The sequence below is a fragment of the Rhipicephalus microplus genome, chromosome X (genome assembly GCF_043290135.1).
Source record: "Rhipicephalus microplus isolate Deutch F79 chromosome X, USDA_Rmic, whole genome shotgun sequence".
NCBI classification, from domain to species: Eukaryota; Metazoa; Arthropoda; class Arachnida; order Ixodida; family Ixodidae; genus Rhipicephalus; species Rhipicephalus microplus.
In genome coordinates this window covers 236686525-236708033 of record NC_134710.1, presented here as the reverse complement: position 1 = coordinate 236708033, position 21509 = coordinate 236686525, and the positions used below count along the sequence as shown (strand labels likewise).

Here is a 21509-nt window from a genome sequence, read left to right as displayed (position 1 = left end):
GTCACGCAAAAGCTGCCGAACAGTCATTCATCGCAACCTTGTCCGAACAGCCATTACATAGCTTACTTGTGACACCACTAGCACACGCAAATGACTGTGTACACGCGCAAGATAGCAGTGACCATTAGTATGCACAATCGGCACTTCCCTGACGCGAATACTTTATCACGTCCAGCACAGACTACTGACATTGCTTTAGTTGTCGATGGAAAAGACAAATCACTGTACAAAACTAGTATGACAAAAAAGCAAGTCGTCAATTACGGCTGAACGTCAAGAGCGTGACCAGAAGAAAGCTGTCTCAGAGCGTTTTGTTGTCCTTCGCACTGCCTTCCGTATATATGACCGGTAGTCGTAGCTCTCAATGTAAACTTTTTTTTTTCACTTTGCGTGGCTATAGTCCAACACAGCGCATGTACCACCCGCCCTCTTTTGCTCTCGCTTCATTGTTCCCTGAAAGAGTGCAGAGAAAATATAAGCAAGTATTTGGGCTTGTGGCGCCTGACAGAAGAGAGGACAGCCGAGAATGTAGACAGCAAGGACTCGACCAGCATATAGAACTGTATACAATACGAAATGACGAAGAACAAGAACATGCCATTCAAGGCACCGCTGTTTGGTCCGCCGCCAAAAGTTCACGCTCTTCTGAAAGCGCAAGGTCTGTCCGCACAGCCGACATTTTTAACGAGGATATCAATTAAGCGCGCGGCATGCTTGTCAGCAGCTCCAACCACGGCATGAATGCTGCGTAAGATTGCTGCCTATTGGCAAGCTATTTTCTACATTTTGTCAATTAAAAACAACAGTGCAATTTCGAACTGTGCGAGTAAAAGTGTAATATGGTAGCTATGCGTCACGTATGCGACACATAACCTTAATGAGTGTAAGATGTATATGAATGGAACAATAATGTTTCATTTGAGCCGTCCTTTGCCCGTTCCATTCTGCCCTAATAGTCAAGGTGAATTTTATGCAGATCTATATACCTCCAGTTTTATTATTTAACGAACTTCAATATTTAATGAAATAAAAAGCGGAGTGTTATCTACAGTATACAAGTACCAGATTGACGGATAGGTCACAAAAGCTGCCGAATATTTGATATGCACGCTCACATAGCAACTCCGTACTTGGTCACAGTTTAAGCCACTGATCCTGACAGGACCAGAGGCAATAGCAGTGCTTCACTCTCTTTTATTCTCGCCACTGAATCTTCAAGGAAACGAAGAACGAATTTTCTTTCGGCTCACGAGCATTACAAGGGCGCACCCTCACTCTATAGAATAGTTTTTTAAACATATATGTAAAAAAAAAGACGTAGAAGTGATCACAACGCCAACCCCTCCCTTCCGCGGTGCTTATACAATGGTGCCGCCACCTACCACCTCACCCGCGCTCTATGCGGCTCCTTCCCTTAACACGGCAGTCCCCCCCCTCCCCCACGGGGGGGGGGGGGGACTCGCACCTGCCACCGTGTTGAAGTGGTTGCCAAGAATCGCCGTGCGTCCCTGCATGCAGACGTGCGTACGCGCGCAGTTTTGGCCACCGTCGCAGACAGCCTGGTGCTAGGGCCTTGCTCAAGAGCCGTGGCTTCCACCTCTCTCGCTTGCCCTTCTCACCTCGGCCGCCCCTTCACCTGCAGCTCGGCTGTCGCAAACGGTCGGGCATCTTTCTCCCTCGACAAGTTTTCCGGGTGCCGTGGACAGCATTTGTCAGTACGCCAAGAATGTCTCGAAGCCAATACCGGCAGACGAGGATTAGCCTAGATAGTGGGTGCCTGCACGAGGTCAGACACGACACAACGTAACAGCTGCAGGCCCGTTACACATGTAACGGCTATGTGTATGTCTGGTTGTGATGGCGTAACACCTGCTGTTTTGCAACAGGTAACAGAACATATAAGACAGAGCACTCTTTCCTAGTCCTTTTTTGCCCCAGCCTACTCGCGAAGGCGTGCCCGTTATTGTCGGTAGTTCTCTGAGTAAGATTATTATATTCACGAAACACACAATTTTGTACATTGCTGCAAGCACCACTGCTACCTAAGGTAGTAGGAGAGAGTTGGTCGATGCTTTCACAGAAATATATATATATATATATATATATATATATATATATATATATATATATATATATATATATATATATATATATATATATATATATATATATATATATATATATATACCTCTTTGACAAACCAACACTTCTTTCACATTTGTTGTTTATTCACTAGTCAATCATCACTATTTTTATGCACATCTTGACACCTCCATTCCCCGAATAATTAGAGCTAAACAGTCACGGCCGCTATACTTGTTTAAAGGTTCGTCGCTTGGAATACGAACATGACAAAAGGGCAAGTCGCTTCATTCTGTATGACTCTCCGTGTATACTAAGTGCTGCATCCACTGCAGGGGGAATCATAATACCCAATGACAAACGGAGAAGGAGGGCGAAAGAAAGGCAAAGAAACTACTGCTTCGGCAAGTTTCCGTTGCAGAATCCCGTTAAGCTTGTTCTTCTCGGGTTTCTTGCCCACGCCACCGAAACGCGCCTTGAGACGCGAGACACGTGCACCACTCAAGCAAGCCACGCCTATTTATTTAGAGACAGGCACTCTGGCCTCTCAGACACCATCATGGCTTGCCCCCTGTTGTTTTTTTCTTTCTTTTACTTTCCACGCTTTGTTTTTGCGTGTGACGGCACGATGTGGACGGTAGAGACACCATGCTGCGTTTTTGCAAGTCAAATGGTCTCGTTGTGGTCTGCTGCCTGGACCTTCCTGGCGTGAGTTCATCCATCCATAAGAAAGTCCGTAGTTAACCATCTTAAGCGTTAATATTCATGAATAGTTTCTAGGTTAAGCGCCAAGTTTGTATAGTTATTACTATTTTTTTCTTGTGTGTGTTAGTGATTCTGTCATTTGCTCTTTTCGGTCAGACTAATCTCGACCTACATAACTCTCCCACCGGAAGGCTAATATGCTTCGACAGTTTTACCAGGAAACGCCTCAGGTAATAAATCAAGTGAAAGGCAGTGCGCTGTCGTTTCTTGAAGAGATCGCCGAGAAAAACAGTTGATGTGGATCTCTTTGAGAAGTTGAAACGCCTACAAGGCATCAACCATTACTCAAGCTCCACTTAACGGCTAGGCTAGACTGGTTTCTTATCACGAGTTCTGAACACAAGCTCCGCGAAATACAAAGGAAAAGAACAGCAACATAAGACAGATATGCCGCTTGAAACCAACACTCCTATATTTCCGTTGTTTTTCTTTTTGTCTACCTTTCTAAGTGGCAAAGGGTGGGAAGCTGTATCACCTACCTTGTGGTTTCCGTGTACAAAAGTTGCAATTAGTAACTACTTTGTGCATGCAAATAGTGGTCACCGCAGTGTCTATATCAGATAGCATTAATCGTACATATATGTTTCGTAGCTTGTGTGATTTCTCAGTGCCTGTTTTCAATCTTCCTTTCATCTATTGTACCTAATTATCTGTAAAGAGCAGGCAGGCAGGCACTCTGTGCCCTCTCGGTAGAAGTTGTCAGCTTGGTGCTTCCGTTTTCTTTCTGTCCTTGTACTATACCAATGAATAATAATAAGACTAATAATAGTAATAATAATAATAATAATAATAATAATAATAATAATAATAATAATAATAATAATCGTCGTATTTGCGTGCACGAATGCCTTTCGCAATCGTACGCAGCGTATGACAAAATTTTTTGAAAAAGCAACAATTTTGCTAGCGGCATACGCTGCCGAATTGAACTTAAGATGTCGATGCTTTTAAGATTATAGAGCATAACGTTCAAAGCACTCGTGCAGTTTTTCTTTCTTTTTGTTTTGTTTTATTTTGTTTAAAAAACTCTTGAGGTGTTGTTATTCTTTAGATGGTGTGGCGATTTTTACAGATATTTGGTGTCATTGGTGAGACCACCACACCAACACCATCTCGTCGTCTTCATAACATATCCCTTCAGCCTCAAAATGCAGCCGTGATCCCCCCTTCCACATCCTCCCACTCGCTGACGAGCTTTCGTGACACCTCCTTAGCAGCGGTGGTTTGCACAATTTTCTCTAATGGTAACTTGCCAGTTCACGTGTAAACTTGTGAATGCTAAACTCGAAGTTCTCGCTGTTGAGCCTTTTCACGAGTGGTACTTTTGTGGGAACTTACACGGAGGTGTCTTACTGCATAGTTGATGAGATGCCAATTACATTGATTCATTTGATTGAATTGTGGGGTTTAACGTCCCAAAACCACCATATGATTATGAGAGACGCCGTAGTGGAGGGCTCCGGAAATTTCGACCACCCGTGGTTCTTTAACGTGCACCCAAATCTGAGCACACGGGCCTACAACATTTCCGCCTCCATCGGAAATGCAGCCGCCACAGCCGGGATTCGATCCCGCGACCTGCGGCTCAGCAGCCGAGTACCTTAGCCACTAGACCACCACGGCCGGGCCATGCCAATGACAACCTACAGAGCCAAGAACGTCTTTAGTTTTGCGTACAGTAGTAGTTATTGTTGAGTTTTTTTTTTGAGTTTTTATTTAAGGTACTTCTTGGCCACAGACCATAGCAGAGTTTAAATGACTATACTAAGCAGCCCCAAGAGAAAGTATACAGAACCCATTCTCACAGTGATCTGTTTTCTTTTTAGTAGACTAATAGTTGTACCGTTGAAGTTGATGTGGCTGTAGTTTAATGCTGGTGAACTAGATGCTCTCCTTCTGCGAGTGAAAATGGAACACTAAAAACAGAATGAAGCCATAACATGCTCTAAGGTTGCGTATCATGTCTAAGTCACCATTGTGATGGCATTCACGAAGCCTTTATCTGTCGCCTCTTCCTTGAGCATTGTGGCCCTAAAACTCCAATCGAATTCGCAGCTGAAGAACATGAGGACCACTGAACCACAATGAATGAACTGATCGTCACAAAAAGACTCACTTAACTCAAATAGCTTGCAGGTCGCGAGAGCCTGAGACGCCAGGAAGGAGACGCGACACAACTTTAATTAACACGTCCTTATTCGAAGGTTACAGAAATTCAGACACAGACGAATGTCTTTCTTGTGGATATGTGCGAGCAGTGGTCATACCTAAGCATTGCTGAGTGGTATTAGTGCCACACGTGATTGGACAGATTAGCTGGTCTTTGTGTGACCATAGCATGCACATTGGAAAGAAGTTATCGACGCACTGGTGTATACTCCATGTATATACTTTATGTATAGATGGAGTCTCTGCGAAGCCGCCACATGAGTTATCTACGCAACAGAGCACGCTGTGTATCGCAAATTGTGTTCTAGACACAGTCCTACAGCCGACGGCGTTGCTTGAGATCGAACATAAATCATCATCATGATGAGCCCCCACGCCCTCTCTTCGTGCTCCTCTTCATCTTCGCTCCTAGTGCACGTGTGGCAATTTCTCTGGCATGGTTTGTAATAACTCTGCTGGGCAAGAGCACAAGTACAAAGAGCGAGAGAAAAAAGAAAGAAGAAAAATAAGTAAAGACAGTGAAAGACAGAATATTTTGTGCAAAATTCTTGGCGAGGTGAGACTCGAACCCGCGTATCCACGGTCCCCCGGCGAGCGCCTTAATAACTAGGCTGTCCAGGCAAGCAATTCAAGCATATTATAGCCTTGCAAAGTAAAGTATAATGGAGGAGTGGGAAAGGGAAGTGAGCATAAGAACAACATACTTGAAGGGGGGAGGATAAAAAAGGGGGAAGAGCGAGTGGAAACTCGGAAATAGAGAAAGATAAAATGACATAGAAAGGAAAGAAAGATAGAAGTCGAGAGAATGTTTAGAGAGACAAGAAGAGATTGAGAAGGAAATGAATCCGAAGAAAAAGAAAAAGAAAAAGAAAGTGCTCGAGGGAACAACTGCAGTGAGAGAAAAATTAAGGTATTGACAGCAATAGAAAGAGAAAAATATCGAGAAATAAATGCAACAAAGAAAGAAAAAATTCAAAGAGGCAGAAGGCGGGAAAACGGCCACTAAGAGAGACATAAAAGAAGGGAACATCAAAAGAAAATGGGCAGAACTTGAGAGACTTAATATATAGAGAAGATAAAGACAGAAAAAAATAGACAGAGAGAGAAAGAAAGATTATATTTCAAAAATAAAACAAGACAAAAAAAGCATCAAGCATAGCCATGTAGCAAGGGGTCAGAAAGATCGAGGTGCCAGGGTAAAAGCCTAGCCAAGCGAGGACCAGATCTGCGCCTACCAGCTCTACCATGGCACAGCCTTGTGTGACTTGGTGCAAGTTGCGATAATTTCATTTTTTTACCCCAAAATATTTTATGCAGACTGAGGCCCAAACCCGACTGCTACAGTTACAAAAGCACGCCTCCATTTTTCTTCATATACCTTGCTGACTCACTCCTTATCGACTCAAAGCTGTATGCGTTGAATGAACTTTTCCATCGTTCATCGACCGACAAACTTTCATGAGGCTTAAAGTACGTGGTTATGACTTTGGCCGCGGAGGTTGCATATCGATGGAGATGAAATTTCAGGGGCCCGGCTGCTTAGATTTAGGTGCACATTAAAAAGCTCCAAGCGGTTGAAATTTCCGGAGCCCTCCATGACGGCGTGCCTCATTATCATATCATGGTGCCTCATATCATAATCGTTCTGGCGTGTAAAACCCTAACGATTATTGTTATCGAATTTTCACGGAAGTCCCTAAAATTAAATACTTCAACAACACAAACATCTACCCACGAAAGCTTCCTTATGTTCATTCGACCACTTTCATTGCTAATTCCCCGCCTTCTTTTTTTTTCTCGTTTCTTCATTGCGAATAACAGTAAATTCATTCTTCTTACAGAAACAGCACTCTCACGCCCCCACATATATGTAACGTCAGAACTCCGAAGAAATATCAGTCATGAAATTCAACGTCTGTACTTGCTCCCTGTCACTTTGGATCGCACGACATACTACCTACGTAATTATGGGGTTTAGTCAACAGAGAGCAACACTACCTACACCGAATGTGAGGGTTTGCCTATACACTGGCCTATTTGATCGATGCTGGACGTACAGTTTCGTCTACTCTGGAAACAATAAAACGAAACTAGATACGTCGAACGTTTTTTGTGGTCGAGCCCGAAATCTGTAGAAAGCAGTGTACTCTTTCCGAGAACATAAAAGGAGAAGATTCCGTATACTTGACTGCAACAACCTGTGCTTTCAAAGGATTCCGCAATATTTCATGTGCCAGCCTCGCATTTTCTCGGATCGCTTCTCAGACAGACGCTGAATTGTTTTGCGCTGGTTAATCACAGCGTCACTTACACACTTGTTCAGGTGGAGCAATCGCCCACCTAGATTGACGTCTTAAATTCTCCAGTAGCAATACTGTGCACCACCTCATCCATTCTGTTTTAAACTTGGTGGGTTTCACTTTACTAGAAATAAGTGTAAAGGTGACTTCTCCAAAAATAATGACACAAAGGCTCTGCTTCTACTGCCGTACAATAGTGCTAATAATCGACAACTATATGGAGGAATATGCATAGATGTCTAACATTTTTATGTATGTGACAATTATTGCAAAGACTGTAAGCCATAGAGGTTATCGCTTTCCAAGAAGATGGCACAGCTGTGTGACAAACACCGTGAGAGACGCGCAGTTCCTCACTAAATTTCTTCAATGTAATCTGCAAGGTTCAGTTTGACTTTTCATTGTGCTCAAATAACTTAAAGAGGAATAGGTAGAAGGGTTAGCCAATTATGGGTCTGGTTTGCAACGTCGTATTATGATAAAAAAAAATGCGGGGACATGAAAAGTGAAGAGGTACGAAAAACAGCTAACAAAACGTGCGCATAAAGCGAGGAAGTGAGTATTCCGTATGACCTCAACAAACCCAGTGCTCAGAGAATATGCGGCCAGCCTTGTTCAAGCGACCGAGTGCATTTATTATAGTTAAGATGGGAGCGCAAGTAGGCACATGTTTTATTTCCTCTTTCTTATATACCCGTTCACGTGCAGACATTAATCTTGTGCAACATACATCCTGCTCGTTGACCTCGAGAAAGAAATAAATGAACTATGCTCAATAGTATTGAAATGCCAGTGGAAAAATATAGCGCTGCACATAATTATTCTGGCCTGTAACATCGGCGTCAAGCAAAAAACAATGGAGTGAGAAACAAACCAAGGATGTGACTGGAGATCATTGAAATGGAAATGACGGCCCCACTTCCATAGTCCCGAGGTGAAAAGTGCGTGGCCCCCGAGAATGCGTCTTCCATGTGGCCCACGGCTTCAAAACACGAGGGACCGCGCTTCCCGTTGCTCGCGCCGAGGTCGGCACCGCTTTTCTTGGGCAAAAAGGTCACGATTCTCTGGATTCGAGAATTCCAGCCGCACTTGCAGAAGCAGCAGGGCTCTCACGTGCGCTTGCGATATCGAAACCGGTATGGGCGACCAGTCCGCGCACCAGATAGCGCTGCTGCCGGAAGCTGCAGCTGGCGGTATGTCACCGCGCGCACGACAGTCGAAATAGGCCCTCGCTCGTACGTCTTCAAACAGAATGCTCGCCTCGCGCCTTCTGTCCTGACGACGTTGTGACGTAGTTGACGCCGGCCCGTCACAGCGGCCGACATCGCGAGCCCTCACGTGATGCCATCAACGTCGCTGGTTCGTCACAGCAGCACTGAGAGTTGGCCGCCATGCAGAAGCACTTTTAGACCTCCACGCGTGCACCATTCTCGGTTTGACCAAGTACGGTGCGGGACACTCAGGCTGCCTTGTAGCAGGAGCCTGCTAACACCTTATACGGTATTCAGAAATGGAAAAGCAAGGTTTAAGTAACCCGTGGTACAGTTCAACGGGAGTATTTATAGGATATGAAGAGGACTGGGGATGAATTAGAGGGGTTGGCAAAGTTTACTATCTGTAGTTGCCGGTTTGTCGCCATCCTACAGTTACGCTCTTAGAATTAATTATTTCATTATGTGCTTGGTTCCCTTCGCAATTTTCAACACTTCCATATAATAACGGCTTCCTTTTGTTTTCGTTGGTTGTGCAGCTTCGAATATTTTGTTGCGAGACGAATTACCTATCGTGACACTCTCAACGAGGTAACCACTGACTACTGGGCCCTATACAACTGAGAACACAGTGCCAAGAGGAGAATAAATAACGGGTGGTGTTCATAAAAGCTTCTTGTATATGCAGCATTGCGTATTGTTACGCATGCGTAACAATAAATAGAAATGTATACATTTCTGACTGGCGGTGAAAGCGTAAACGCTGAAAACGAAAATCGCACTGCATTTTCTCCTGCTCCAGAAAAGAGGCTTCATTTTATGAGAGTTGTAACGCTGTTTCTGAATGAACAGCCACCTCCGATATGAGGCATGCCTCACAGCTGGCTTACGCGTGCACTTTGGAATACATTGATTTTAACATAGTAATGGCTGGGAGCCGTATAAATTCGGCATATATGAGATGACCACTACGCATTATTTTCGGGAAATAACTCGCTTCCCTGCGCCTTGACAAAAAGTTCCAAACAAATAAGACAAGAAGAACGTGTTGCTGGTCAAGTATGTGTTTGCTAACATAATGAGCAATTGTCTTCTGTGGGAGACGATAATTTCAGGACACTGGTTGAGATCACGCTGACCCTATAGAAGACGTTGAGGGGCACTTGTATTGAATAACAGACTGAAGTGCTGTGCGTTACAATGCATGCGCTACATTACGATCAGTGTAGTACATGGTACATTGATTGTTTTTTATGATTTTATACTAATCATGTCTTCTATCATTTCTATCTTCATTCAACTCCTTACCACAGCGTGGAGCAACCAGTGGATTTGTGATCCTGCTGGCACGTATTTTTTTCCTCCTCTTTTTTTGTACTGTAATCACTCCTACATATACAAGCCCTGTGGAGTGGCTCGCACATGTTTGGGCTGCTTGTTTTTTTCATTAGGAGTGCGCTTAAAACGTTAGGAAGAACGTAGACAGGACGCCGTGCGTCTTGTTTCTGGCTTGCCGTCTCTGTTCAAGCTTACCCCTGTAAACATGATGCCAGTGACGATAATTTTTTTTTCCTTCTTTTATTGGCAGCACTCAAGCTATGCCGTGGTTGGCGCTGCTCGTGTGCCTTCTGCTGCGTGGGGAAGCCGCCGTAGCGGTGGACCTGCGGCGGCAATCGTCACCGTCCAGGCCAGAGTCGCAGAGGCCCTTCCACTTCGCTAAGCACAGGCCGGAAATCTTCTACGATAACAACGTGGTACCTGAGAACGGAGAAGTCAACGTGTTCGTGTTTAAGGATCAAATAAGAAGGTATACGTCTACAACTTGAGTTTGTTTCTTAGAGAGAGAGAGAGATTGCGGGGTTGCTTAATAGGTATTCGGAAGGTCTGCATGGTGGTACGCCTTTCATACAGGTTGAGGCAGGTACGACTAAAAAGGAAGCAATACACACCAGGGAGCGCCAAACACATAACATGCCCAAAGCACTAATTCCAAGCATTATCAGGCCTTTCTGCACGTCGAGAGAGCAGCCGCATCAGTCACGTTTGTGATAACAGGGTAGTGGCACACCGAGCACAATAAACACGGGAGCGAAAGAAAGAAAATTTACAACCCATTCAGGAGTCATCAACGGCGATCAATACTCACGTCTACTTGCTGCTCAGCGCAGCTGATCCTGGCTGTGGTGACCAAATAAATTCCCCTCCCACTAGAGGGCCAAGATTTCAAGGCACCACAGGAGTGAAATGGTCGAAAATTTCTTCTGAGATCTCAATTGCACCATTTCACGTAGCCATGTGAGACATAATGTAGCGCGGTATTTCATTAGCTAGGTCATTTATATAGGTGTTGAAGAGGTGCAGGTGTCTCGGTCGATGTGGGTAGTTCGTTTCCTGTTGACAGAAATGACAGGATGCACTCAGCCTGAAGCGAATTTTACAATCTTAGAGATTGCTACAACACGCGAAATTATTCACGTAGCACCTCTCAAAATTCGCTGTAGCTTGGGAACAGCGCCTAACGTTTTTAAAAAGTTTGCCCGCAGTTTTAAGTTTCGAACATACAAGTGCGCGTTGTCTTGCGGCACGTGAAAAATATTAGGGCATGGCGATACAATATCGAATTGCGATTATATTATGTTATTATATTTGCCTTTGAATTCGAAGCTATTTATTAGGTTGATTAGTCGCTACTAAGCAACAAGGGGCAATCAGAAGGTGAGGAGTGCCATCGCTTACATAATTCACTGTCCAATCATGAAAAGGTAAAGAGAACGCCGCTAGGACAACCACGAAATACAAACGTCTCAAAAGAAAAAAATAGCCAAAATCACAGAAATATATCGGTACACATATAGCCAAAGCGAATGCTGTTTTCGCTATTCGCTGTTACCGTTCTTTAGCGCATACATACTGACATGTGTGGACATTTTCCAAATAATAGCGTGCGCGCGCGTTTGTGTGTGTGTGTGTGTGTGTGTGTGTGTGTGTGTGTGTGTGTGTGTGTGTGTGTGTGTGTGTGTGTGTGTGTGCGTGCGTGCGTGCGTGTGTGTGTGTGTGTGTGTGTGTGTGTGTGTGTGTGTGTGTGTGTGTGTGTGTGTGTGTGTGTGTGTGTGTGTGTGTGTGTGTTGAGAGTGCAGCCCGTAGAAGGTCCTGCCTGCTGTTGGGGCAGAAGGCGCACGCTGATCGCTGCAGAGATAGCGCAGCAACCATAAACACCCCCCTTTGTTCGCTTGCAAGATAAGCGCTCGCGCAGACGAGCCCGTCCGGAAAGGACGGGCTCGTCTGTATATATATATATATATATATATATATATATATATATATATATATATATATATATATATATATATATATATATATATATATATATATATATATATATATATATATATATATATTATCAGCCTGACTACGTCCACTGCAGGACTATGGCCTCTCCCCTATTCCGCAGTTAACCCGGTCCTATGCTTGCTGCTGCCAATTTATACCCGCAAACTTCTTAATCTCATCTGCCCACCTAACCTTCTGTCTCCCCCTATCCCGCTTCCCTTCTCTGGGAATCCAGTTGGTTACTCTTAATGACCAGCGGTTATCCTGTCTACGCGCTAAATGCCCGGCCCATGTCCATTTCCTCTTCTTTATTTCAACTATGATATCCTTAACCCCCGTTTGTCCCCTAATCAACTCTGCTCTCTTCTTGTCTCTGAAGGTTACACCTACCATTTTTCTTTCCATTGCTCGCTGCGTCGTCCTCGATTTAAGCTGAACCCTCTTTATAAGTCTCCAGGATTCTGCTCCGTAGCTAAGTACCGGCAAGATACAGCTGTTATATACCTTCCTCTTGAGGGATAGTGGCAATCTATATACCTGTCATAAGTTGAGAGTGCTTGCCGAATGTACTCCACCCCATTCTTTTTCTTCTAGTTACTTCAATCTCGTGGTTCGGTTCTGCGGTTATTACCTTCCCTGAGTAGACATAGTCTTTTACAACTTGAAGTACACTATTACCTATCTCGAAACGCTGCTCTTTTCCGAGGTTGTTGTACATTCCTTTCGTTTTCTGCAAATGAGTTTTAAGACCCACCTTTCTGCTCTCCTTGTCTAACTCCGTAATCATGAGTTGCAATTCGTCCCCTGAGTTACTCAGCAATGCAATGTCATCGGTGAAGCGCAGGTTACTAAGGTACTCTCCATTAACTCTTATCCCTAACTGTTCCCGTTCTAGGCTTCTGAAAACCTCCTGTAAGCATGCGGTAAATAGCATTGGGGAGATTGTGTCCCCGATCCTTACACCCTTCTTGATTGGTATTTTATTGCTTTCTTCATGAAGCACTATGGTAGCAGTTGATCCCCTGTAGATTTCTTCCAGGATGCTTATATATACTTCATCGACGCCCTGATTCCACAGTGTCTGCATGACGGCTGATATTTCTACTGAATCAAACGCCTTCTCGTAATCTATGAAGGCTATGTATAGTGGTTGGTTATATTTTGAGCATTTTTATATTACCTGATTGATAGTATGAATGTGATCGATTGTCGAGTAGCCTGTTCGAAATCCTGCTTGTTCCTTTGGTTGACTGAATTCTAATGTTTTCTTTACTCTGTTAGCAATTACCTTTGTAAATAGCTTGTATACTACAGAGAGCAAGCTGATTGGCCTGTAATTCTTCAGGTCCTTGTCATCTCCTTTCTTATGTATTAAGATGATGTTACCGTTCTTCCAAGACTCTGGTACTCTTCCCGTCTGGAGACACCTCGTAAACAGGGTGGCTAGTTTTTCTAACACAATCTGTCCTCCATCTTTCAGCAGATCTTATGTTACCTGATCCTCACCAGCAGCTGTGCCTCTTTGCATGCTCTCCAAAGCTTTTCTGACTTCTTCTATCATTACTGGTGGGATAATGCGGCGATGGCGTAGTGGTTAGAGCAACCGCCTCGCATGCAAAAGGTTCGTGGTTCGATTCCCGGTGCCGCGCAGTTCCCAACCGGATAAAAAAATGCGCGTGTTGATAGAACTGCATTTAGAGGCCTGGGGTGCGGCCTCACCGGTAACCACCGCCGGGAACGCACTCCCTCACCAGAGAAGGATTGGCCGCCCTAGTGCAGTATCTGGCCACTACCTCTCACATGCATACTTCAAATATATATATATATATATATATATATATATATATATATATATATATATATACGCGAATGACGGCGGCGCCTCCAGCAGACACCAGCCGAGACTGTCCATACACTTACTATCGCAATAATATCAAAAAAGAAGATATCATGCGTCGCTACGTCGCTCCAGTGCTGAACCCATTAACGCCATCATTTGTCGTGAAATCAGTTCCGTAAGTAGGCTTTTTTTTAAAATAAAGATAATGATATCCTTGAAGTTTCTATGTAGCTAAAAGTCGCATGCAAGTTATTTTCAGAGTAGATGTGGCTGCACAGTGCTGACAAATGACCCACGATGGTATATGAAATTTTTATTTTCTGAAGCAAGGTAATCTGCAAATTTGTGCAAATCTGTAGCCTAAATTAAAACATATTTAGCACAAAGATTCACAAGGAGTCATGTATCTATTTACTTTCGGTATTTTGGTTGACGTTAAATCACAGAATAGATAATAAAAGTGAGAATGCAAGAAAACACACATTATTGGAGGCTCGGTTTTTTTTTTTTTTTCGGAGACGGCAACCACAATTTGGAACCGTGCACCAGAGTTGTCCTGTGACGTGGAATCGCTTATTCATTCGCACAATCCCATACAGTGTCTTCATTGCGGCTATGTCTTATCCGGCTGTCAGAGCTTCATCATCAATTACTTGCAGAACGTGCCCTCAATGAGGGGTTCCGGCTGAACGTGAGGCGAGCGGGTCAGTTATCTCTTCTCGCCTTCCCCAGCATGTAGGAGGCCTTGGCTGCAATGATACGTTGTCTCCGGTGCGAACGCGTTCCATCATTGTTCCCGGCCTTCGCACCACGCATTCGGGACCGCGCGGGCGAAGCGAAACACAGCCGCGGGACACGTGCTCGAAACAGCAGCGTTCTCGTTGCACTGCATGTGTCCTCCGCGAACGCACACCCGCGTCCTTTGGACGCGAGTCTGCGACGAGTCGCCCGGGATTGTCGCGCTGTCAGGACGGGCGAAAACCCCGCCGTGCGGCTGCTGCGAGACAAATGTGGGCATTCTTCCACGTGACAGGGCGATAGTGAAGGCGCGCTCGGAAACCAGCTGCGGCTGCGTGCCCGCGAGTGCACCGCGGAGTCGGGCGGAGCAAATTATTTCTCCCTTATACGATACCGAGATATAGGAGAAGTGAGGTAGCGAACACAAAACTACACAGGAAAACGCGAGAGGAACTTGAAGGAGCAACAAACCAAGCCAGAATGCGGAGAGGGAAAGAACGAACGGAGAAACAATCTCGGTTGCACGCGTACACGGGGAAAGTTTGTATACAGCGTGCATACGCAAAGACCCCTTTAAGAGGCCACGCACGTCTTGCGCGAGCGGCAATAAAAAACGACCGTAGTGTAGCGGCACGTATATCTATAGGTGGGCGCGCACAGGTCGCCGCACGGCTTGGCTGTGTCCCACCGCGCGTTCTCGAGAAAGCCTGTCGCCGCGTATTGTCTGAAGGAAGCATGCAAGAAAACGCACCACACGTGATCTTGGGCTCTGAGGGCACTGGCAGCCACCCGTATGTAAAATGAACTCTGACAATAGTGAAGGAAGTCTGATCAGTCGATAGCCAAATCTTATCCCGATCAAGCGAAAAAGCGGGATTTTGAACTAAAAGTAGGCCCACAGTCTTCGCGAACCGGTTTCGAAGTAAAACGAGCTCAGCCTATACATTCTGACTTAACGCCTATCTCATCATCTTCGTCCTCAATATCCGTTAAAGGTACAAATTAGAGCATAATTACCTTTGTGCCGTTACCTTTGCAGATGGGTGGCTGCAAAGTACACTATAGCAAAACGCGTATATAGGCTTTTGTCCAGGCTACTTTTAAGTCTTTTTCTCCACCTCAAAGTTTTCCTTTTTTATGCGAATCGTGTATTGTGACTTTGCAAAAATAGACCATTAATTTTGCGGTGTGTGTGTGTGTGTGTGTGTGTGTGTGTGTGTGTGTGTGTGTGTGTGTGTGTGTGTGTGTGTGTGTGTGTGTGTGTGTGTGTGTGTGTGTGTGTGTGTGTGTGTGTGTGTGTGTGTGAGACATGACAATGTTAGGGCGTAGTAAAAGTATCATTTATGCAATGACGCTTCGATCGTTGAAAGCTATGTGCAGCTTTCCAGATTATGTAGAACCTATTATCGTACTAGCAATAAATGCAATACACGATGTTCTGTGTTTATGTGAAGTCCACTTTCTCCCGTACATATGTTGGCTAGTCGGTTTAGGGTTTTCTCAAAAGGTTCCTTTTTTGAAAAAGCGCAAGTAGGAATAGAGTCAGTATTCGATATTAAGCCAAAAGTATCACTCAAATCTGTTCAAACAACTGCAAAAAAACTTGTGCAACAGCCTTCGATTGCATGATTTGGCCAAAGAGATAATAAAGACTGATAAACTGGCATTGGATATGTTGTTTTAGTTGCAAGACGCACAATGATACCATGCTGTTCCGGATAATTATTTCGAAGAATGGTTCTTGCTAAAATAGTGTGGTGTTTTTTCTGCAGGAAAGCTGAATTTCCTTCAATTTATTGATCCGTTTCACACAAAAAATTCTCAGAAGATAGTGAATTTTAGTATCGAATGTCAAAGTAGTAATTAAGGCGTTGTCCGTTGATGTGAAAGATTTGTACTATTCTTTACCTCATGCTATGATTCTAGAATTCGTCGAACTGTGTATACTTGAACATGGTGCAGTGATCTTTCAGAACACTTGAGGTATTTCAGTGGGGAATTTTTTCGCTTTATTTGCTTTATACTTAACGTCCACATTTGTTAATTGGAATGGGAACACTTATCTCCAAAAACAGAGTATTTGTATTGGTTCGGCTCATGCACCCGTACTCAGGGATATTTTTTTTGCCCACTTGGATAGAATATTTGATACTTTTGAGGTGTGATGCTAAAGAGTTTCAAAGTTCTGCTGATTTGACCCTTGAAGTATTTGACACGGTTTGCCAACCTCTAAACATTACACATGAAATGCCATGTGAGAACACGCTGAGTTCCTTGATGTCTCTTTGAAATTTCAGGATGGCCCAGTTTGTTTGCTTTATAATCCCAGGAGCAAAATCTATTGTTACCTCTCTCTTCCGCACATATATACTAAAGTAGTCAAGAGGTCTCTTACACGTATGTGCCTTTTTAATTCCATAAGTAAATCATGTTTTCACGTCATGAAAAAAAGCTTTGAGCAACAGGTTTTACAACTGTAGTCAGCAGGTTACCTGCAACGACTGGTTATAGCCGTCGCGGAATCACTCTTCAGGGACCTAAAGAAACGAAATAGGCAGTGTAATGACACTTCCCTGCAGCAGTATAAAACGGCTGTTGTCCCCTATATCCATGGTGTAGCACACAATCTCAAAGAGATCGGAAATAAGGTTTGTGTCCGAGTGGTCATGTCTGCTCCAGAGAAACTGTCAAAAATGTGTCGCAAAACCTGTCCTGTTTTGAAAGAAAAGAAAGGTTGCCAAATTAAGCATTGAAATGAATATATTGAGTGTGCACTGTCCGTTGTTTGTAGAGTGCCATTGTTCTGTGGTCTCGCTGGTGTTGGACGCACTGAAAGATGCACTAATGAGAGGCGAAAAGAGCACCATAATAAAGGACAAAAGGCTACCGGTGGTCACTTGAGGATCTACTGTAAGGAGTGCGGTTGTGTGTCGTACTTCGACAACACATGCGCTTTAATCGTGACAGAGATTTACTAATCCATTTGATCGTTGAAGCAGTAGAAATGACCCGTGATGACTTTGAGTGTGTTAGTGCACCTTCTATCTCGCTCATGCGCAAAAAACATTTTTTTTGGGGGGTGGTGTGATTAATAATAATGATTGAGTAATGTACGGCACTGCACGTGTGCTTTTTCCTATTCTGCCTTTTGCTTTTTTTTCTTTCAGCTCTTCATACACTCGGACGTTTGCAATAAACGTTTAGTTGAATTTAAGCGCTTGTGTTTCCTGTTCCTGTGTAAACGTTGTGCGCTTCCTACCAAGATGTTTAGAAGAAAACTTTAAAAGGTGGTATCCCATTATGCGAGAATATTGTGAAATTAAATCCCGCAAGCACACAAGCAGTTTTACAGTTAAAAGCAATAATATATTTGAATAAATCGAGAAATAGCGAGGTCACCGTCTCCTTACGTCATTTCTATGTTCACCAAATGTGCTATATTCCGATAAGGTTTTCCGCAATCACGCTCTATTCGGTGATTGTGTTATGCTGGACTGCGCAATATGCAAGCATTTTGTGCATTATGTTTACGAAGCATATACGTCCTCATGCACTGAACTTTCCGATTCAGCTAGTGTAACTAGCCTCGCTGTTAGCTGCTCAGCCTTATTAAACACCAAGCGGTGCAAGCCCCAATTATGCTATTAGCTGCTTTGATGTTGTTTTTGACCTCTTGTTTTTTTCTTATTTATGTCACTTGGTGGTGTGACCTACATTCAGAGCTTACATTGTAACGCGACGTTTTACGAACGTGTAACTATTATAATTATTCCAATTATAATGATTCGCTGATCACTGTAATTATATAGCGGTACAAGTAATCATCGTAGGGGACGTTGTGGGAGAAAAGTAAAGCAATATTTACGATCGTGTGTGCCGATACGATGACTAAAGATATGGTTTGAGACGAAGCGCTAGTATTGGGCGGTTGGACGGTAGTTCATAAATACCAGGAGAATGAGACCGAAAGAATGCAGAGACACAACATGCATACGACCACAATATAGCTGAGAAGCAAGTCGAGAGGGTCTCGTTTGGCGGCACATTTACCTTGAGCGCGTAGCGAGGCGAACATATACACAGAGCTCTCCACTAACTCCGCACTGCATTTTATAGGGTCCGACAAAAGCAAACATACGAATACTTTAGGGGCATCAACGCGCGTTCTATCCGAATGCTTTTTTTTTTTTGCGGCTGATGTATAACCACGGCATTGAGGTGTATCGCGCCGCATGCACCGCACAGAGCTTGAGTGTAAGTGCGGCGCGCGTCTCGGTGCCGCTATCGAAGTGGTCCCGGTGGGCGTATGCCTCCTGCCTTTTGCATTTGCTTTTTTTTCTTCGTCGCTCGTAACCGCCTATCACGAACTCTATCCCGAGTAATGGGCTTTGATGCGCGTTTTAGCGCTAGTAAAGTGCGCCGTCGCATCACGCCAATGGCGTATGCCGGCAGCCGGCCGATCCATTTGCTAAGCTCTTTCTTTCCTCTCTCCCCACCGACGGGATCCGCAGGGTGTTCTTCCTGGTGGAGAAGGAGCGCAATTCGCTGCTGCTGACAGCGAGTCCCTGCTCGGCGCCTATCGAATGGCACATCTTCAGGAAGCCCCTGGCGCCGTCCGACTACTCCGAAGAGTCCAACGGTGGGTCACCCCGGCCGCCGTTCGCATGCACGACGCGCGCCCGGGGGGAGATTGTGCCGTTGTTTCTCAATGCACGCAGATGCACAACTGCCGACTGCTAGTGGATTGCACGGCAGGCGCTGTTACTCGTGTCACTTGTCTCGATAGCCAAGGCCAGCTAAGGCGTTATGCCGCGACTAACCGTATAGTGCCACCAAGCCACGACCTAAACATGCATGGCAGCAGTGGCATTCCCTGCGTGGGCCGATTGCTTTTAAAAGGTATAAGCCGTGCGCTGTACTACTTCACTTTCTGTAAAGCGGATGCCAGATCATCATTTTGAATTGGCTTTGCAAAATTTGCGTGCCACGAAAGAGTGAATAGTTTTAAACAAATCGTAAACAAAGCTCGCGATGTGTTCAGACTGTGGAACCAACCAGCAGACCATTGATAGTAGGATGTCCGGTGCTAGCTTTGGAGTGTAGATGCCCACTGCTAGCCGTCTGCAATGTTCTAAAGTAAATACGCGCCAGCCTATCTTCGGCGGCGTTTTCTGAGGTGTAAAGATAAAAGAGACCTCAAGTTAGTGCCGATTTCGAGGTGACGCACTTAAATAAACACGCGGAAAAGTCTGTGTCCGTTCGCAAATCACACTGCGTGTACGTATGGCACTGACCTGCGTCGGGGAGGAGAAAGAAGAGTGGTAGGGTCAGTCAACATTGGTGCTTATTCGTGCATTCCATTCGCGATTCCAAGGCAGGCTACCACCACTTTCTTGAAGTGTCCGTCGGCTCGCTTTGTGTCTCGAACAAGCACTGAACAAGGTAGCGGCTACAGGATGGTAAAACTTGGAATAATTATTCAGGCAGGGCTACTCTTTCCCATAAATTCTACTACTTTGCATGCGTGCTTTCTCTTCGTAGGGGGGACAAGGCAGTCTTTCCAGTCTGTTTGTCACACGTTAAATTCCTGCGGTATTCTACCAGGGAGAGATACGAAAACTGACTTCATTATTTCAATAAGTTAATAGTTATTCAGCTATGGTAATCTACGTGCATAATTAAAGCGATGGTGGTTACTGCCCTCTCTTAATGCGGTAGTAAATATTCTCAACACTATAAGGCATGTGTCTGCTGCAGCAAGCGTCCGGAAACGACTCAGCACACCGTAATGCAATGCAATATATTTCCCCTAGAGCTCTGGGATTCAAAGAGGTAGCGAACATTAAATAGCCAGCACCCGAGATAAGCAAGGGACGTCTAAAGTATATGGACGGGAAACGAAAGCAAGGAACAAGTTGAAGGATTCGGAGCCGCTACACGCGTATAAATAAAGGTAAATGCACAAGACCGTGAAGGAGGAGGAAGAAAGTTTCAGCGGAAAGACAGGGACGTTAGCCAGTTCTTAGACCGGCTGGCTACCCTGTGCTGGGGAAAGGGGGGAGGGGAATAGAAGATGTTAAAAAGAAATGTTGAGAAGAGAGAGAGAAACAAGACCGTTATGCATCAAACAGGCTATGGCTACTATTTTTGGCACCCCCCTTTCAAAAGGGATGCGAAGAGTTATAATGCTGATATAGTCGTCATTGCCAAATTATATTACGCGATGACCTTGAATAACAACAAATCCGCCCATGATATCCGATCGCGAGAAAGGCTTCTCGATGTCGCATTGAGTTTTAAACACACAGACTTGCAAGTCCGCGTTCATCTGCATCTATGCTCGAGACTAAGCTCAGTGTCGTGCACGCACTAGATGCACTTTTCTTTTTTTCTGGCAACACACGATGAACCGAAATCCACATCTCTTTGGGATAGTGTGTGCAATGTTATCACAGAACACGGTGCCTTGCAACAACACATCGAACCGCCCCGAGGGTCACCCAACTCTTACTGGAACATTATTCACATTATTTCGGCACTCTGTTGACCAGCTGCTCACCTCTATAAGTGCGCAAGAGAATCCCCACTGCATATTAATTTGTAATTATATTCTCGCGTAGATAAATTCACGCTTAGGTCAGATACTGCAGAGGTCCAATTCCAACAACTGCAGATGGGGGCAAGAAATTTGTTGGTAGAGAGCAGTTTTGTGAGTGTTCATACTTTGTGAGCGCTCGCTTTCTATTCGTTTGCATCAATGTCTAAAATATTAAGGCGGACTGTGCATCTACAATAACGTGACGATGCTGTTCAGGCGTATAGTCGTTCACTGCTGTAGTACCACGCTAGAGGGCATCCCATGTGCTCAATGATGCTACTTGTGATTTTCGATGATTCCCGCGCTCACCTGAACGTTGTCAAATAACGACCTCAACATTCTGGTTTTTCTTTCTTTTTAATTTAATGACACTGCGTATATACATCCGTAAACAGGTGTTGTGTTGAGCTGACGTTTCGACTAGCGGACTTGTCTTCCTCAAGGCTGGAACAGAATAAAGATTGCTAACAGCGCAA

General features: G+C 44.5%; 1 protein-coding gene across 4 annotated transcripts in view; it reads left to right on the top strand.

Annotated features, from left to right (window-relative positions):
- Nucleotides 1-21509, top strand: part of LOC119187757 (protein NDNF) — a 189019-nt gene that overhangs the window by 128720 nt on the left and 38790 nt on the right. For all 4 annotated transcript variants that reach the window (XM_075878840.1, XM_075878839.1, XM_037435836.2 and 1 more), the window contains 2 exons: nucleotides 10116-10334; nucleotides 18947-19074. In XM_075878840.1, coding sequence (XP_075734955.1) covers nucleotides 10126-10334; nucleotides 18947-19074 — 337 coding nt within the window. In that variant the 5' untranslated portion in view covers nucleotides 10116-10125. The remainder of the gene's footprint in view (nucleotides 1-10115; nucleotides 10335-18946; nucleotides 19075-21509) is intronic.